This window comes from Eufriesea mexicana, unplaced genomic scaffold, assembly GCF_001483705.2.
Source record: "Eufriesea mexicana isolate 0111107269 unplaced genomic scaffold, ASM148370v2 scaffold1140, whole genome shotgun sequence".
In the NCBI taxonomy this organism is placed as follows: domain Eukaryota; kingdom Metazoa; phylum Arthropoda; class Insecta; order Hymenoptera; family Apidae; genus Eufriesea; species Eufriesea mexicana.
The window spans coordinates 618,111-638,328 of NW_016909285.1; the positions used below are offsets into that span (position 1 = coordinate 618,111).

Sequence of the window (20,218 nt, forward strand, 5' to 3'; positions counted from 1 at the left end):
AAAAAAAAAAAAAAAATACAGACATGTGAAAAAATATTTACATCGTATCCTAAACAACCATTCGATACCTATTGCCTGATTATTTCTTTTCTCACAGTGCGTATCATCGTCCACGGAGTTCTATTTATTAATTTTTCTCGCCACCATGGTTTATTGTACTATTCGTTCGTGCTGTCTACGAATAAAATAAACACTGCCCAAATTTTACTATAAATCTTCTTTTTTTACGAAACAATGCGATACACGCGATCTTATCGCTCTCTCTCTCCCTCTCGCTCTCGCTCCCGCTCTCTCTCTCTCTCTCTTTCATTATCATCAACAGTATTTAAAGACGCCTGTCGTGGAACTAAATATCAAACCCAGAAGAACAGGTTTGTACAACAATATGCATGTTTATTATCTGAAAGTTTTACATCTTTAGGATGTCATTGCATTGACGTGTTCTGCCGAGATTCGAACGATGAATAATAGATAATAGCCAATTACATTCATACAACATGCAGTATTTGTCGTTTATTTCTTATTTTATATAGAATCGTCGAATCTCGACCGATCAGCCGTTTACAAATATAATATCTGTGTATATAATTTATGAGTTTCGGATAAAACGCATATCGAGGGATCACAACCGCTTCTTTTATAATTAAACTTATATCGGGGGTGGGGGGTGGGGGGCAAGGGAGAGGGAAATAGAACAGGGGTCAATGGCGGAGAGTGTGAGGAGGAAGAAAAATGGCCGTTTTTAAGTCGGCTCGCTTAAATCACGTGACCTCTGCAAGGATTCTCTAAATACTAAGAAGTAAATTCAAATGATATACCATCGCAACTTCAATTATGCCCGTAGTCCATTATTTTGTCTATTTAACAATTCACAATAATAATTCGTCTATAATAAATCGATTAAAAGTCTTGTAAATATAGAAAAAAATTCACAATGATTTATCCTCGCCGCTTAAATAATAATTTTAACAAACATAAATTATAAATATTCATATAAACAAACTCGCTAGCCGCGTTTTTATTCGCCTAACGATGCGTCGAAGTCGATTTATTTCACTTTCAGATAATACGTTCACCGCTTCATGATTGTTCACTTCCGGAACTATAAGTTATTCGAATGATACAGTGCGGTCTAATGTACTTTACTTCTTTTTTTTCTTTTTTTTTTTTTTGTTTTTCCGCTTTTTTTCAAATAGTGTATCGTTTTTTTTTTAATGTATTTTTCGTAAATATTTTTAAATACCTATTTCTTATACACATCGGTATTCAAATTGTTTCTGATACTTTCTAGATTCTCATTTATGCGAACTACTTTTTGTATTGCACAACTGAACGGAAAGAGTAAGTGAAAGTTAATCTGAGGACATTCTTCTGAAAATAATTTGAAGAAATTAATAAATGTTTTACGAAACACGAATAAAAATGAAACATGACATAGTTAGTATATTATTCAAGCAAATATTAAATATAACAAATGCTGCATATCGTTCTATGTAGATTAATTATTAACCCCATAATCGAGTTACATTTAGAAAAATAAAGTAACAAAAGATCTGAAAGTGAAATAGTACGTTCTTAAAAATGACAATCATCCGAGGACTTTCTTTTTTCTCTCCAATAGCAAGTGTAATTGCATTTTAACGATTTGGTATTTTGTAGATCAGTTTAATATACATATATACTTCACCTACTTTATCGCAAGAGTAAAATCTCCCAACGACTGAGATTCTTCTGCCTACACACAACCTCGTAATAAGTATAGTTTGCATTTGAAATAATTTTTTTAATCTTTCTTAATACCCTTTTGTTTCTTTCGAATAGAGGCGATAATAATAATTTGCATAGAATCGTCATCTTAAAAATACTGGTTCTCTGTTTCTTCTCTGATTTTTTGTTCTTAGAGAATAAACAATCTAATATTCCTACAATATACGTTGGAACGTGCTGTCAATAGTTTGAAATACTGAAAACTAAAGTATTTAAACTTGTGTTGAGACGTGACTTAACGAATAAAGAAAAAGATAAGATACAGAAATAATGTGGAGCGAAATGAAAGAATATCTATGTACATGATAAACGCGTTTCATTAAACAATAATCAAATCAGCTGTAAAGCAATGGCAATAATAGTAAGAGGAATATTAAGAATACTCAGCAATGTCTAATAATTACACTGAACATTTAACATGGAAGCAATAAATAGTCGAAATGAGAATGTCGAAATTCTTTTTAAACGCTAATGGCAATAAAAGGATCACTCACATCTGGAAGATATATTATGTAAATAATTTTCCAGAGAACACGGAAGTGATCGTTGATTTAAACTGAATGAAAAAAAAAATGTCACTTTTAATTACTACATTATTTATCTCTGATTAAATTATACGACAGGAAAGAAAGAAATTTTACATGCTTTCCTTTTAACGTCTTCATGCCAAAACATGAAAAGTAATACTCACGAAAAAGCATTAGCGAAGTCAGAACTTTTTTCTTGTTTTTGTTGCTTTTTGAACTTTTCATAACAAGCACACTCGGGCGAGTTCTACCGATACACGATTACTTTTAAATCACTAATCAGTCAACATAATAATAATTACTTAAAATGCTAGATTTAAATCATACTCGGAGAAAAGAATTAAAACTGCCTTTTTTAAAAGTCTTTAACGATCACAAATAATTCCCGACAATCAAACACCACTACGTGTCTCACCCGTTCTTTTCTTTTTTTTTCTTTTTTTTTTTTGTTTTGTTTTCTTTTCATCTGTTTGGCATAACCGCTAGTTAGTGATAGAACATATCGTACAATGTTATGCTCTTAATGTTCGCGCCTTAATAAAAATTTTGTCGCCTTGTCGACGAGCTTCCTTAACTGAAGGAAAAACCGAGTACAAGGCTGTCATTTCTTTTTGGTTGGATTCCTTTGTGGTGTAGATGGTCTCGTTGCTTGACCCGTGTTCAAACTTAAGTACTGGTATTTAGCTTTCTTCTCTGATGGTTTTAAAATCTGTACGTACATCATGGATAATGGATAAAAATAATCGAAATGCACCATGCAATGCACGACAACTACATCGAATATTCACGAATCCTACCTGAAAACTGCACATTAGAGTTTCGTCGACGCTCATCATTCCTCCAGCATTGTCAAATTCTCCGCAATAATTTGGAGCGGAAAACAGGGTAACCAACTGTCGTTTCGCAAAGAATTCGTAGCCATCTTCGACTACTTGATGTGCTCTACATATTAAATCCATATCATGGCGATTTAAAAACTTCGACACCACATCCGGGCCAAATGTGAAAGATACACCTCTATCATTTTCACCCCACCCCTAGAACATGGTAGACAAAGTCCGCAATGCATTAGTTTGATATTACTCAAAGTATCCATAATAGATGTTCAAATTACATAATGAGGAAACATTATATACCTGCACTTCTTTGTCCGGATCAGACCACAACAAGTCACAGAGAAGGCCAGTATCAGGTACATCTGTCGGTCGCATAATTCTTTTGATTTGTTCCATATTCTGTTAGACAGAAAAAATCAATTCAAATTTCTTTAAGGAAAAAAATTTTTTTTTCTTTTTAAGATATTTTTTTTATGAATGGCAAAGATCGATAATTTATGTTATAAAGAATCTTCCGCCACTTTATTATTTTCCTCCTTACATCGAATATAATTAGAAAATCAATATTTTAAACAACAAGTTCATTTTTAAATTTTCTTTCATAAACTAACATGTTACAAAACCTTTCAATCAGATATAAGATTTTTGAAAGTATAGATATATACTTTAACGAGTCAGATCGCAATTTTAAGTAGAAATAAACATCGAATAACAATTTACACTCATATGATTTTCAAATTCCAATACGTTTCCAAAATACCATCTTACCATTACGTTTCAAGTAATCATAAATTATCAGAGGATTGTTTGGAAAAATTTTACGAATTATTTCTTAAGACACTTAATGAAGTACAAATCGATGCACGTATTTCACAAATTCGTTTCTTCGCTCGTTATGAGGTGCTCTTTAAGACTGTATCGATTTTAACGCGATACTTCCGCACGCAACGTTACAGAAATGACCTCCTCCTTGAAAAACTTTGTCTCTTATCCAACATTTAAAATATCTCTAACATAAATACCTTTTCATGATCTTTCACCTTTTTTCTCTTTCTACGATCTTGTACGAACGTTATCACTTCCATAAACAATGTTACATAAAATTTCAATAATCATAAAGATAAACAAATGTCCAGTTACATAAACACGCAGACTTCACAACTCCCGTTCCACTACCAACCTTGAAACAGACAAACAAAAAGATGAATAAATAATAAAAGCGATTTCAAATTTCCAATCGATACAATTAGATGAAAAATTTCTACAAATTTTCCCAAACAATCCTCAAGAAACATATATCGAATCACCTGAAGGTCAGGACTGAGTCCACCATGACAGCAAAATATCTTTTCGTCGATAATAGCGGCGATTGGTAGACAGTTGAAGCAATCGGTGAACGTCTTCCATAGTTTAATATTGTACCGTCTCTTGCACTCGTCGTAGAAGCCATATATCCTGTTTATGCTCGCACACTCGTGATTGCCCCGCAATAGGAAGAAGTTCTCTGGATATTTAATCTTATAGGCGAGCAACAAGCATATCGTTTCTAACGATTGCTTGCCCCTGTCTACATAGTCGCCAAGGAACAAATAGTTCGCCTCTGGCGGGAAACCGCCATATTCGAACAGTCGTAACAAGTCGGTGTATTGGCCGTGAATATCGCCGCAGATCTTAAGTGGCGCCTCCAACTCGAGCAGGATCGGCTGCTGAAGGAAAATCTCCCGCGACTTGAGGCAAAGGCCGCGCACCTCGCCCTCCGACATTAAGACGGTCTTTCCTGGCCGGCATCCTCGGACTGCGCCCAAAAATTCGCACGTTTAAATGCATTTCCTGCCCGTTCCCACGGTCGGCGACGTATCGCGAGGCATCGGAGAGTCGTTTTGTCACAGGTACATCGAGCATAACTCTACGCTGGAGCATGAAGGTATCTGACTGCCGAGAACCGATTTTCAAAAGGGGAACAAGGGTAATACGATTATACGGATTCCACGGATCGTCCTATCAATTGGGTTTTCTCTTATTGCTTATATAAATACGGGCTGCTATCTAACTTTCGATCGAGTCCAGTGACAAAGTTCGTTATTCATATATCACATTTCCTACTTAATCCTTCAAAACAAATAAATTAATCAATTTTGCTAATTTCTTTTCTTTTCCTTTTTTTTTCAAATTGAAGAATCACGTGACGGGAAATTATCGTCTAAACAACAACTGTGATGGCTTACTTTGGTTAAATGGGGCTGCACGCAGGAGGTTCGATCATGAAAACATCAAGCGATGCGATATAGGTTTTCTCCTGATGCAATAATCGGGAAACACAAAAGGTTGTCGTAGTTATAATGCTTCGAAGGGATTAAGCGGCTGTATGAGTTCGAATAATGCGCCGTATGAGCGTAAACTTGCGGAACAGTCGAAAACAAAAGCTCGAAGCCGGCTGATGGTCACGTGTAAACACCACTGATCGTGATATATGAATATAGACTACGGAAATGTATAGAACATAGAGTGGTCACGAACGAACAAAGAAACGTGAAATTTCGTTCGCAGATTACTCTTCGGAACCTTGTATCAGTGTCACTGAATTATTTATAGCTATAAAGGAATTCACGGTGCGGTTAAACTGGGCCGATGGTTATTGGAAAACTGCATATCAGCAAGGTCACATCAACCAGTATCTAAGCACCATAATTAATGGAGGGGACGAGAGAAAAAGAGAGAAAAAAAAAAATAAAAAATAAAATTAAAAAATTAAAAAAAAAAGATGGGATTCTTGTAGCGGAAGGATGACAGAGATTTCGAAAATGGCAAAATGTCGGAAACGACGTCTATTAATAATTTGGTTATTTACGGAAACGGGGCGTACGATGAAAAAATCGTAGTCCTCGTCATCGTTATATTTGTTCGCACGCGATAGTTTGGACTGCTCTTTAGCTACAGCGTATTACGATTTACTTCAACAACGTTATCAATTTGCATTTTATATTAGATTCCTCGGGAAAACCTATTTTTCGCGATGAGATACGCGACTATATTGTAGGCACGCAGAAAAGATGAAAGTGACTATTCTTCACCAAGCATTACATCTTCATTCTAATTAAAAAAAGGAAAATTGTCTGCAACTTTGAACAGAATTAAATTTCTTATCGAGCAATAATACATATGTGTTATACACAATTCCTTTTAGAGAGAATAAACAATTTGTCTTTATTCGCAATATCTTTATGTCAAATAAGAAACAAGTATGCTTAACAAAGTCAGTGTTGTAATATACATTTATTAACTGAACACATTGAGAGAAACATATGCCAGGATAGTATAAACATTGACACAAAACATATTTGTAAAGATACATCAAACTGTGCCATAAGTTTTTGAAAAAGAATGTGATATTATCCTCTTAAAAAATAGTAGTTGACTTGCTAACAGAAAATGAAAAAGTAATTATATACATACTATTCTGATAAAAGCTTAAACCAACACTGACAAGTATCATATCAAGCATGCAAGTAAACTAATCTGCATTCAAGCAATATTTTACGTGCATATTGGATTGTCACAAATTATACTTTTCGTATAAACATGATTTATTGTTCAAAGAAAGTGATTTGTGTTCAATGTGTTCATTATACAGACAGTCCCAAAAGCTTTTTCCTAAGTATATATTAGTTTTGGTTTAAACACGTTACAATACATCCTCTATTTAATATTTACATCTGGAAGGATCACTAAATTCACGTATAGTCAGTGGTAGCAGAAAAGCTGATGGGACATTATCAATATGATGATAGAGTTGACAGAGAATGAAGATGATATCTTGGGAGAATTTCGATGTTGCAGGTGCCACAATGCTATATCTAGCTTCTACTTCATTTTACATTGTAAATCATAAGCAAACGATGGCGAGCGTTCACGCACGACGTTGAGGCAGGTAAAGACGCAACTAAAGAACGGAAAAGAACTACATGGGGTGGTTTCCTTGTTGCGTACCGACAAAATCCGACGAGAAAATATCTTTTAGCTTGGCTTTCTTCTGAACCTGGTCTTTCTGCGTGTGGTATACTTTACCGCAAAGAGTTCCGACATGTAGCATGAGAAAAGAGAACAAACAAAAGGAAATAGTTTTGCCTTCTGAGAAAATAAAGAAAAATACGGAATAAATCCGAAGACGTCTGGCATGTCTAAAGAATTACGACGACTGCAACACTGGAAGATCGATATCTTTTTCTTTTTTCTTTTCTCTCTCTTTAATATCTACAGACCACGAGTAAAACGAACTTTCGACAAATGAGGAAACTCGAAGAAAACCATTCGTAGATTCGTAATACACAGATATCGGATGTCATAAAGTAGATCGCGCACGATTTAATCTTCCTTTGGCTGGAAAGAAATGTATATATACTCGATGTACGCGGCGCGACTTCGCATCGAGCGATTTTCACTGGGTATTACGGAAAAAACTTTCGATCAACTGTACACCAAACTGAAGATGATATTACCGAGAACAACTTCACACTTTCTTTTCACAGAGGCCCTTTTTTTATCACGTACCTTCCAACAATCTTTGTATCAGGTTGTCGACGTTCAACTCGACATCCGCCATTTTTTCTTGCCACTGACTGACTGACCTGATGTTTGTAGACTAGATGATACGTTTGTGTACGCATTCAACTGTATATATAACTCTTGTCGATTTTCATGTATATATGTGCTGTTATCGACTGCCGGTCCTATGTAAATAAAAGAAAGATCATCGCAAACCTAGTTTTATCGCCTTTGAATATTATTTTTGAGATAAAATGATCATCGATTTGACTGAACGCGATTATACTATATTCAGTTTTACTATATGTATGTATTCGAACAATAATACGTCTTACATAACATAAAATTTGTTTTCTTATGTAAATGAATGCATATAGACAATAGCTATTTGCATATTCTCAGAATGTCTATGATTTGATCATAACATTGAATTTGCAAATCTTGTTGCACTTCACAATTTAAATAGGCAATCGATGATTAATAATTTCGTTTCAAGAATAACAGAATTTTATATTTACATATATGTAGTAACATAAATACTATATACACTTAATTTATCGTAATTATTCAATTTTGTAATCGCGAAATTTAACATAATTTGAATCGATAATTTAAAAAAAAGTAAATAAAAATACGTATTTAGTAGAATGGTATTAATCAAACACAAGCTATGCTCATGACTTGAGTATTTCCAAATATGTATAAAATTGTAATTAGATAGTAAATTCATAATACAATATATATACAATAAATAAAAGATATAATTCATTAATATTTTCTCCTAAATTAAAGTATATACCATAAAATGTATTACATCCCTTTGTACACTTAAGAAACTAAAAAACTGTGCTTACATTTTAGAAAAATTTCGAACAATATAACATACGATTTGTAAAATTTTTAAGTGTTTTTACAATAACCTATCTTCATATCGAATTATTTCTAATAATGTATCAATGTACATGTTTATTAATCAAATATTGCAGCTGCCTTGTGGTAGTCTCGAACAAAATATGATATTTATACTAACTTAGGCATATTTCCTGTGATAATCTGGCGGTGAGTCTGCATAGTCTTGTTGAAGATTAAAAAGTTCAGTATTATGTTTCTGCAAGTATTGTAAAAAATCGTGAAAATGAGATAGTAATAGTTGTATGCTTCTTTCATCCAATGTAGTATACGATAACATTCCTCCAAGTCTCACTAGAAAAATAATTCAATTGAATAGCAATATTTTTAATAGTATTAACATAATCATTAAAAAATATAATTAGAAACAGTACCAAATAGCCTTAGTAAGTGAAATGCTCCATACAATTGACTTGGCAGTGTTTCAGGGTTATCATTCATAATTTGTATAAATTGTGGACGTTCCCACTTATATAATAATTGTAAACCTAGAGAAATATTAAAGTATTCGCGAATACCTTTAGTTATTTCTAATGTACTTTCCCTGAAAATAATTAAATAGTAAATTTAATGTTTATACATTATTTATAAGTTTAAATAAGCATTTATTATTTTGTATGCTATATTTTTTTTAACTTATAAATGATGCGTCACAAATTGCATGAAACATTGCTGTCACAAATACCTAACAGAGTCATTTTTTCCTAATGATTTTGATTCTACATAATCATCTAAAATTTTATCAACTGTATTTTTTACAGGTAAAGCAGGTAATTTATGATGTTTTAATATTACTTCTGATTCATCTATAAGCACAAATTTCAATTCTTCTGGTATTTTAATTTTAACCTCTACTTTTGTGAGATATTCTTCTGTTTCACCGGATGGTTCCAATCGGCTGTAACAATTTTTTTTTTGTTTTATACATTTTATTGGTTAATAGTAAGTTGTTTGTAAAATTCTATTAAATTTATTTGGGACAAACCTGCGTTTTTTTCGTGGAGCATCTGAAGTAGAATCATGAGACGACGATGGTGTCACGTTACTACTGCTGCTTTTATTAAACCGACTAACACCCTTATCAACCGTTGCGACAGGAGTACTAGCTCTACTATCAGTATCCTTCTCACGTACACCTTCACTTCTACGTCCTTGAGTTTTAGATGAAGTACTACCTTTCTTATTTTTCTGTGCAGATTGTTGATTCGAATGTGCTCTTTGAACTTCTCTCTGTCTCTGTACATTTGCCTCATTATATTTAAGAACTCTACTTTCTGGAACCCACTCATCCCAACTGTTTATATTACATTAATGTTTATAATATGAAACTTAGTAGAAATAGATAATATAAATGGAAACTTACTTCTTATTCCATCCAGCATAATGAATAAAATATTTAATCTGTTTCTCTTTAGTAATGGAGGATTTTAGACATTTTGCTTCATATATTAATGGACCATGAAAACATAAGACTTTCTCCCCTATAAATAATAACATATTTAATGAAAACCAAATCAAAGATTACGAACGAATAAAAAAAATATTTATTATTCAGTAATAAAAATTCATTAAATGTACACGAGAACTTTCGGTACATATGTATTAAAAATTAAACATATACCTTCTTGAAATTTACACTTCGGTGGCATACTTGTATCCTTTAGGTTGCTTATTTTGGCTGTTGGTTTTTGAGCCGTCAGTTTTAAATATTGCCTAAATTTAGGAAATAGCTCGATAATTCGCGCCAATGGAAAACAATTGATTTTCACTGATCAATTTAAAGCAGAACTTTGAACATAGCGTCTTAGATTATATCTTAAAAATTCACACATAAAGGCTAATACGCATTGCGAACGATTGTGTATAGTGATAAAATTCTCAGTGCTAGGGAGTTTTCGTTTGCCCGATTATCAAGCCTGTCCGAAGGAGACGCAGATTTGATTTAAATATAATTCAAAACTTAAATTTGTAATAACATAAATAATAATAGGCATTAAAATGTCACGTGTATTTCTTTATGCTAAAATAAGTATTGCGATCGATTACAAATAACTGACATAACAACAGTTATATATTTTTTGTAAGCCAAATGTACAATCTGTGAAATGTACGACAGTTATCTATTGCTTATTCTAACCTATAATGTATCGATACAAAGTACGAAAATAACTAATAATGTTATGAGCATATATACATTATGTCTAAATTTTACTTTTGTATATACGACTGTAAGATATTTATATATCTATATATATGTAGAAAAGTCAAAATATATGAAACACAAACGAAGCTCACTCTTCAGGCGCTGACGCGGGAATGGTAAACGATCAACTGTAGCGCGAAGATAAGTGACCGCGTGTGAACGTTGCGCATGCGCACTTCGTTTGAAATAAGGTAAATGCGTATATTTCTCAGTTAAATAACGCATTGATTCATGTTTTCATATATACCTTTTAATTTTCTTTTCCTTGACAAAATTATAATCGAAATAAAATATCAAAATTATAGATTTAAATGTTAAAATTATAAATCGCTTACTTATGCGAGTTCATAATGATACACGTATATTAAGCGTAGATACGTTTATAACGATCAAAATCAAGTTTTGACGCTTTATTTTTTCATACCGTTATACGTATTAAACGTACATAAAAAATATCTCTTTTGCTACATTAATCGTTATTTTGATATAGACATTTAGAACTTATACGCAAGTTTTACGAACGAATTTTCCGATGCAAAATTATACGAGCAACTTAAATTTAAAATCGATTCGAATAACGAGCGTTTAACGTCGGACAACAGAAATGCCGATTCGTATAAATACATCATCCTACTTTTGTTAACAAAATAAACGAAACATTGGTTTTCGTATAGGGCGTAATAAGCGAACACGAAGGTTATGGAAAATTAAAAACATCACATCTCCCTATGACGTTACACAAGGTTATATTTTGTAACTTCCTCTTCACTTTTTTTTTTTTTTTCTTTTCAATCTTCTTTTCACTGTATCTTTCGGCGGGTCGTGCCCGTAAAATGTGACAAAATTCTCGTTCGTCGTATTGGTACATACATCGTTCAATTTTTTTTTTTTTCTTTTCCCTCTTTCTAAGACAATCGATCAGAATTAATTTTTTCTTCTTTTTCTTTTTAAGTATTATTTCTGAACAGTCTCTCAAATACATTCGTAGAAAAGTGTATTTGCGTGCGTATTGTACGCGTGCGCGCGCGAACAGTGATTAAAAAAAGGAATCATTGACGAATTAGAATCAAGAAAATTCCAAAGAACATCGATGTATCTCGAAAGCAACGCGTCTCTATTACTCCTTAATCTTCATATTTTTTTTTTTCGTTTTCCATCTCCCCCTTAATTTAAATAATCGAATCGTCGTTGTTGCTCGCCGAAACAACGTTAATAATTTATACACAATGCTCCGGTTCGCGTTAAGTAAAGATCATAAAACTCCCGCTAAACGAAGAGAAATAAAGAAAAGGAAAGGCTCTGTCGTCCGTTGTAAAATACCAGAAGCGCCTTATTCGACAGACTGCCAGAAGCGGGCCAGAGGTTTCCACGAATAATCGGGCTTAAAAAATGAAAACTGATGGACTGCCATCTTCGCGATAAGTTATTATAAAAAGATCCCGGTAAGTCTGAAAACGTCGGAACGACACTCGCAGTTTTCTCACTTTTGTCCCCTATTTTCTCCTGTTTTTTTTTCTTTTTTTTTTTCTTTTTCAATCGATGTGTTTCTTACAACGTACTCTTCGAACAGAGTAAAATATACAATATCAATGAACTATCATTACACTTCGTAAAATCCCGGACGAGCTCAGACTTGGCCGAGATCCCCGCAAACATTCAGGTAGAAAATATCGTAACTTCTCACTGGTGTGTCGGGATCGTTAATCGAACCGTCGACCATCGAACATTCGTATCAATTATCATCATTCGATCATCACGTCCACTCACACACGTTCACGCACACTCGATTCATTTTTTCTTCTTGTTTTCTTTTTTTCTTCCCTTTTGCTTCCCCTCTCGTTGCACGATGCGTATGAAAAAAGCGCGATGCCACCAGTTTAATCGAGGAAAAAGAAGAAAAGAAACAGAAAAAGAAAGAAAAAAGAAAACAAACCTAGTAGAATCCTTCCATTTTGTAAATAGGTATTGCGCTCCACGAACGTTGTGCAGAATAATCGTCTCGGGATTATTGGCTTATTTCATTCGACGACACAATGGCGGGAGGAAAAGCTATCCTTGGTTAATTCTCATCTGCTCTAAAATGAGCGATACTCGTTGAAATAAATACACGTAGCGAGAAGAAACGCTTGGTTCGCGTTCCTGTGCTTCAAAGGGGAAGAAAAGAAAAAAGAAAAAAAAAAGAGGGAGGAAAAAGAAAAAGAAAAGATAGTTCCCCAAGATTCCCAAGTAATCGTAATCCTGTCGTTATTCTGCACAATGTTCGTTTGACTATAAAACATACGTGCTTATTACATATACATATACGTATACGTATACATATATCTACATGTAACAAGCGAATTTATAAACTAACATTTTCCTCGTGTAATGCTTCAATAATTAATTATTAATCGTAATTAAAACTAACTAATCGATATTTCGTGATAATCGCAATGAGGTGTCCGCAGCACTCGGTTTTTCTTTCTATTATTTCTTTGTCCATCGGGGTCGTCACGTTCTTACATTTTGCCTGTCTGTGTGTATGTATATATATATATTTATATATATACATATACATATACATATATATACATATATATGTATATATACTTTGTATAGTATGTAAATTATTTACAGTTTTGCAGAAGGGTGTGATCATTATTGTGTAGGCACTATGGCTTTGGACGTACACTAAGTTGTACGTTTAGGGTACATCCTTAAGAGACTTCCAGCTGAGACAATTCCCTCCAGTGCGTCCACGATTTCTTCAGGAACAATATTCGTCATCGATGCTCACGTCTTAACAAAGTTTCACTGAAACGCTGACATTAAGCTTCTCTTTTCCCGTCCCGTTACACGCGGCAAAAGTCTAGACGCACTGGTGTAAAATTCTCTTCGAAAAACCCCTTGTTAAATCAGGTCCAGAATAGCACTGTATCCTGAAAAAGAATCTTAGACGTTCTCTCCATCGTTACGACTCGAATTAAATACACATGCGTTTACATGCAACGATACCGCCTAAGATTATCTGCATTACGATTCTTCTCCTTATACTCTCTTTTCCTCCTTCGTTCATCTATTTTTCCCATCGTACGCTCGAGTTCGTCTCCATGTTCGCTTCGACATCGTCGAACAAGCTTAATCCAAAACGATGATGATGATCAATAGCCGGACTGTACAATATTTTTCCTCCGATAGGATCAGACTGTGAGATGATGATGTTCGTGTATGTATGTATGTAATGTACGTGCTTTTGTATGTGTGTATATTTTTACATGTCACAAAATGCTCCTCATCCGCACCGACAGATAAATTCAATTATTATATACTTCATTATTATTAGTTTTTTTTTTTTTTGTTTCTTTTTATCCTCGTATTTCGTGCATCGAACTGTACAAATTTTCGCTCTCTATTCGGAAAATTCGACCGATTACAAAAGTATATAGAATAAAAACTATGCCATCCAGCCGCTCGCGTTTCATCTTCGTCGTCTCTCTCTCTCTCTCCCTTTTTTTGTCTTCATTTTTTCTTTTTACAAACGATTTCTTCGTCGATAAAGCTTACTACGCATCGATCGTCTCGACAAAAATTTTTAATAATTACAATTCAACCCTTCCGGACGGCGGTCTCTCGGCTTAAGCACGATGATTTAGAAAAAAACAATTAGTCAGTCCCAGTGACAAGAGAAGGCGACCGCCCGGAAGACGTTTTATCCGTTGTTCTCTATTTTCTTATTTTTCTTTTTTTTCTTTTTTCTCTCCTCTCTCTCTCTCTCTCTCTCTCTCTCTCTCCTCTTCAATTATATATATCACGTCGATAGAAACATTACGCTAGGAGGGACTTCTTTCATCGAAATGACTTTTCTTCCGCGTACGCTATCGATTCTAGTAGTAATTTTTATACAATTCGATTGATTAACCACATGAAAGAAAAAAGGAAACCAAAAAGGGAAACATCGTAGTTGTTCGTCGACACGAGTCCAGTCTCTCTTCTCTTTGAAACGTCATATATATCCTCCACTTCCTCTTCCATCGTTCCTCCACTTCTATAGCCTTCATACGCTTAACATCATTTACAGTATTATTACACATTGCACAAGAAAACGGCGCTTCAACTCCGCCAGGGCAGCTTTACAACTTATTATCCCGGAAACTCAATCGGCTGCGACCATGTCAGGCCGGAAGTACTGACCGCGCGCGCGTTCACCGTTGGCGTGATATGTCTTTCCCCCGTTAATTATTGATGCTCTTCTTGTCCTCGCAGAGGCAGAATTTTGAAAGCGGACCGACCGTGATACACATTGTGTGCGGTTGATTTTGCGGAAACGTTTGCTAAAAACACCTCGACGTGAGACACATGTTCGACAAAATACTATTCGGTACTCGAATAACACGTCCTATCTATATACTTTTTCAATGATATTTACACGTGTGTTCGTCTTTCTCATTTGTCTTCCTTCCTTCACAGAAACTAAGAAGCGAAACCGTTTACTTAAAACCAGGTCAGCAGTGTGCCGATTTTTTTTCGTTTTCCATTTTTATTGTGCCGTGAATTTGATTGTGTTTCGTACGTATTTGTCAAACTGTCCCTGCTTCTATTACCCTAATCGAACAATGGACCGATAGATAACTACATGCTACGTACTGCTCGATCGTTCCCTTAGAAGTTAACAACGAAAACTGCCAATCGGTACGACACGAAAGTGCTCGCATTATTATCGGATTAACCAAGTGACCTCTATCCGTTCGAATACTAGGGAGGCGAACTCAGAGTGGTAGTCCAAAAAAGACAGGGGTGTGTTGCGTGTCACGACGACGACGATTAGGACGATATCCTTTAGAATTTGAAATCAAAGAGATCCGAAAGTCCCTCCTCCGTGCCTAACGAGAACGAATAGTCGTTTTCGGAAAGAGGCGGTTCCAGGGACAGCAGGTGCTCTCCGAAATCGAGAATACTTAGATCTGCAACAAAAGAGAGAAAAAATGCTGGGCTTGTCCTGTCTTATCGAGTATCTCCACTTTCAGAGACTGGCTTTTACTGTTTATTTATCTATCATTTTCTTCTTCGCGTTTCGTCAATTTTTGAAAACGTTCAAAGTTATCAGGAGTCAATTACACATTCGGATGTTCAAGCTCGTTTGATTTGCTCCATTTCAATCGGCAATTCATAAGCGAGGATGTTATTTAATTTCGATACTAATTCGCGACATTTAAAGCGTTAGAGTCGAACACTTTCTATATTAGTTTATTATCCGTTTTATTTCATCGATCGTTTGATACTTTATTGCATTTGTAAGTGAACAGATTGATCTTGATTATTTTGTTAGAAGCAGAAACGTACTACAGCTAGAGTTCTATGGAATTAAGGATGATTACGTTGCGAATGATTTTCGTGAGATTTGCCACATCTGCTTGTAAAAGAATATTAATTCAGCGCTAAGTGAGGAAATAAGACATTTTAAGCCACAGAGTAAAGGGATTAAAAGCATTCTATAATGAGGTGTATGCCACAGTGAGGAGGATGCCAGAAGAAGGAGAGTACACATACATCTGCACTGAAACACAAACAAGCCAATAATTATTTGATCTATGAAACGTACCTTCGCGCGACACGAGCTTCGCTGTTTGAGACCGTTACCTAACTAGAACTCTGCCTGTGATGTGATTTGAATTTTCTTAATACACAAGTCACAGCCAGAGCTCCATCAGGGTACGGCTATCCTCCATTGTTGAAAATGTAGAGGACCGAGGAAAAAAGATAGCTCAAGTTAGTAGAATTCGAGGGACAACGGAATATTAACTCTCGCTATCCCTTTTTCTCGGACGGATTATTTTTTTTGTGAGAAATGTTATGGAATTTATCAGTGCATGAGCAACGTTCCTTTCGAGTTTAAGATTTTAGTATCGTTATTACAAATCTCTCGTTTATTTCAGCAAGAAAGAAACGTATTTCCGTTTGAAACATCTTGGAAGCATAGAGACAAAAAATTGCAGTGTGAAAAGTATTTATTAAAAAACGAAATAAAATAGAACAAAAAAAAAATAATATAAAAATATAACAATGATAACGATAAGAAAGAAGTATGAAAGAAAAGGATACAACTGCAATGAAAAGGAACATTGCAGTTAAAGAAATGTAGAGACATTAATCGATAAAAAATTAATCAAAACATTGCATTAAATTGTTAAATTAGCAATTATAAATTATCGTGTTAATGTGTATTAATAAACGAACATAAAGAATGTGGTAAGTAATGCAAAAAGGTGAAAATAAGCAAGTTAACACTTGTGCTCATTATAAATTATACAATTGTGTGAAAGCAATTATTAAATAATTTTTGCTTCTTTTTAGATCCTTATTTCTATATTTAAAAGGTAGTATTCACCTTATTGCGATTATTAGCATTTTACGTCCTGCATTCGCATTGAAATGTAGCGGTACATTTAAAAGCGTACGTGCTGAGAACAATAGCAAAAAAGAGATGGATAAAAAAAATTAGCTTTATAATGGAATTAAAATCAATATTGCATACAAATGCACCAATTTTGTTTTCCTAAATTAAGTTATTATTTTTCAAAAGCATTCGTAAAGAAAAAAATGAAAAAATAGAATAGCAAGTGAATCTTACTAAATCCTAATTATATATATACGCGATCCTACCTGGAGTGCTAATTTGATCCTCCGTTTGGAGTTGGAATTTGCCACCACCCATTGGTCCGTAATCATCAGATTCACACAAAAGCGCGTCCCTCATGCCTGCTAAACTGGTAACTGCAGATATAATCGGAGTACTCAAACGAGTATTCAACGAACTCTCAACAGAAGGTACTGGTTCAACCCGAACCCCACTATCTCCATTGGCCAGCATTTCAGGAGGCAGACAGGGTAAATCGGATTCTTTTGACGAAGGCACAGGTTGCGTCGTCGTGTAACCCGAATTGGGAGACGTTTTAACTGCAGGATCATCGGGACAGAGGAACACCTCTATTTCTCCATGAGATGACCTCATGTGCATTTGAAGCTGTAAAAGAACGTATAACGCAATCAATAAGCGATTCAAAAATATTTCCAATTTTAATTTACTTAAATAATGAACAATGATTACCTTTTGTTGACCAAGGTTATTAATAGGTTGTGGAACATGAAGAGTAGCTTCTGGCGGAGCTTTTACTGCCATTATAGCTTGGTCTTTGTACATTGGGACAGAACGTAAATCGTGGTACGTTACATAAGCGTATTGTCTGTCTGCGCAGAGTTCCCTAAGGTTTTTATTTGCACCGTGAATCAATCGATCCAAAGTATTTTCCTTAGCTTCTAAATCTGCCACCTCCCTTCTGAGATCAGCGATATCGTTCCTGTCGTTTGGTAACTGACCGCCTCTGTAAAACACAATGATTACGTTTACCACTCGGGTAGAAAATCTTGGTATTTAGTTCTTGATAAACAATGAATAACGTACTTCCATTGTATATTGTTTTTACTTTTCTTCTCCAAAATACCTATGCCTTCCAATACATTCGTAATGTCATATATACGACGTTTCTGTACTTCTAACTTTTCAGACGCTACGTTTAAATCTACAACACCGTCTTGACTGCTTTCAACTAAGTGTATGAACTTTTTTGTAAGTAAGCTCAGTGATGTATCGTACCGCGTTCTCTCTACTGTTTTACCTGTAACGAAGATAACATTTCTTTTCCTCGAAGATGCGAACGATAATATTTAAAGAAACAAAAGTGAAATTTACTTTTTGTAGGTGTGTGGCCAGCTAGGGAACTTGATCCAGATCTCCTACGTTTACCTCTAGGAGCCTTAAAGGCAGATTGGCTGGGACCTGTAGTTCCCATTTCCAGATTCAGTCTTCTTTTCACTGCCTGTACTGAAATTTGCTGCAAAAACATAAGAAAATATAATATTAATATGTTGTAATGTTAACCTTACTACTATGAAATAATTTGTTATAGTTTTATCCATATCAATTGAATTAAACAGTTGATAAAATTAAAAATAGAGTAAAATGTTATTTCGAAGGAACTACTTTTGTAATAATTAATAGACTTCTTAAATCACTTGTAAGTAATATTATAAGCTTTGAATATACTGGAAAATGCAATTATATTTGACTAATCTTTTCATCAATAATGATTCTTTATTTTAAAAGTTATGTCATTATAAATATGACTGTATTTACTTCAGTTCGTGGTGGTGATTGTGTAGGTTTCCTTGTTACTTGATAACAAGGTGTTTGTCCATACTGGTGGTCTTGAAGATGAGGACTTGGCGTCTCTTCAGCCACTTTTTGTGCTTGCACCTCATCCAAAGACCCATCATCCAAAAACTCTGTTTTTACTGAAAAAAATTTGTACATTTACAAATAAGTAAATAAATCAAATGAAAATTACTAAATGACTTCTAATTGATACATACGTAATTTAGTATCCACCATATCTGGTGTGACAGGCCTGGCAGGATCTTCCAAGACCACTTGTCTCCTTACTCGAGGCATTTTTGTTGTTTATAAGAATCTATAACAGTAATAATAAAAATATAAAAGTATAAAGTTGTGAAATAAGAAACTTATGATATAAGACTTGAAACATGCAAGATCGAGAAAAGTAATATCCAAGATAAAGTAAGTAATAATTTCTTTAAATATTTTCAATTAAGAATTTTAAGTATTAAATTAAAACTTGGTACAAAAACAAACCTAACTCACATAATATTATGGTACAATGCCTTAGAAACTTTTATATTCTGTTATTGAGGTTGTTCTGTTCAATATATATTTCTAGTTAATAACTCATAGATGAAATTTTATTTGCCTAATATCAAATATTTCTTCACTTTGCATTAAAATTAAATTTCACTGATAATTATTGCAGAAAATAACTAGTTACAGATTTCTGTCATGACATGAAAGTATCAATGTATGCAATAGAAATACATACAAGTAAACTTGTTGAACGAATATAAAAAGAAGTATTATCACGAAAATACAAATATTTTGAAACATAATGTACATTTTTTTATAGAATACAATCAAAAATACATAAGACAAATATTCCATAAATTTCCTTACAAAATTATGTAAAATACTGGAATAAATTTATTATCAGATACAAAATATTAACAAATATTTCTACACTGTTTATAAAATAGTAGTTTTTATTGTATATTTAAATAATTACATTTAATATTAGTGTAATGTTTTTTAATATCATTATATATTTGTACAATATAGCAATCACGAAGTTAATGTTAATTACATAAATAATGACATTTATAAATATCTTTTCCTACTTTTGATTAATAAAATTTAGTTGTCGAAGTTTTTCAGAAAACGTGTCATTACACTACAGCATCGTCCATGAAGGTTAATAAATGTATACTGATTTGGCGGATACGTATTTTTCATTTCATATCGTTCATTACAAAAAATTGTTTATTATCTCAAA

General features: G+C 33.9%; 3 protein-coding genes across 4 annotated transcripts; all 3 read right to left on the reverse strand.

Annotated features, from left to right (window-relative positions):
• Window positions 1–2,061: 2,061 nt before the first annotated feature.
• On the reverse strand, window positions 2,062–7,864 carry LOC108547727 (serine/threonine-protein phosphatase PP1-beta catalytic subunit). Of its 2 annotated transcripts, XM_017900357.1 has the most exons (6): window positions 7,679–7,730; window positions 7,118–7,189; window positions 4,438–4,925; window positions 3,431–3,529; window positions 3,092–3,331; window positions 2,062–3,003 (listed from the first exon to the last, which is right to left on the reverse strand). In XM_017900357.1, exons 1-6 carry the CDS (start codon window positions 7,728–7,730, stop codon window positions 2,896–2,898), a joined length of 1,059 nt encoding a protein of 352 aa, XP_017755846.1. In that variant the 3' UTR covers window positions 2,062–2,895. The 2 variants fall into 2 exon arrangements, with proteins under 2 accessions (XP_017755846.1, XP_017755847.1); XM_017900358.1 differs by lacking the exon at window positions 7,118–7,189 and having other exon boundaries at window positions 2,896–3,003; window positions 7,679–7,864.
• Window positions 7,865–8,664: 800 nt separating this feature from the next.
• MRG15 (mortality factor 4-like) lies at window positions 8,665–10,402 on the reverse strand. The gene is made up of 6 exons (XM_017900317.1): window positions 10,203–10,402; window positions 9,945–10,062; window positions 9,567–9,875; window positions 9,267–9,479; window positions 8,956–9,125; window positions 8,665–8,875 (listed from the first exon to the last, which is right to left on the reverse strand). The coding sequence occupies exons 1-6, from the start codon at window positions 10,228–10,230 to the stop codon at window positions 8,703–8,705; spliced, it is 1,011 nt and encodes a 336-aa protein (XP_017755806.1). The 5' UTR covers window positions 10,231–10,402; the 3' UTR covers window positions 8,665–8,702.
• Window positions 10,403–14,832: 4,430 nt separating this feature from the next.
• On the reverse strand, window positions 14,833–19,269 carry LOC108547692 (transcription factor E2F3). The gene is made up of 7 exons (XM_017900315.1): window positions 19,191–19,269; window positions 18,955–19,112; window positions 18,511–18,652; window positions 18,223–18,436; window positions 17,869–18,142; window positions 17,424–17,784; window positions 14,833–15,724 (listed from the first exon to the last, which is right to left on the reverse strand). The coding sequence occupies exons 1-7, from the start codon at window positions 19,267–19,269 to the stop codon at window positions 15,600–15,602; spliced, it is 1,353 nt and encodes a 450-aa protein (XP_017755804.1). The 3' UTR covers window positions 14,833–15,599.
• Window positions 19,270–20,218: the final 949 nt, after the last annotated feature.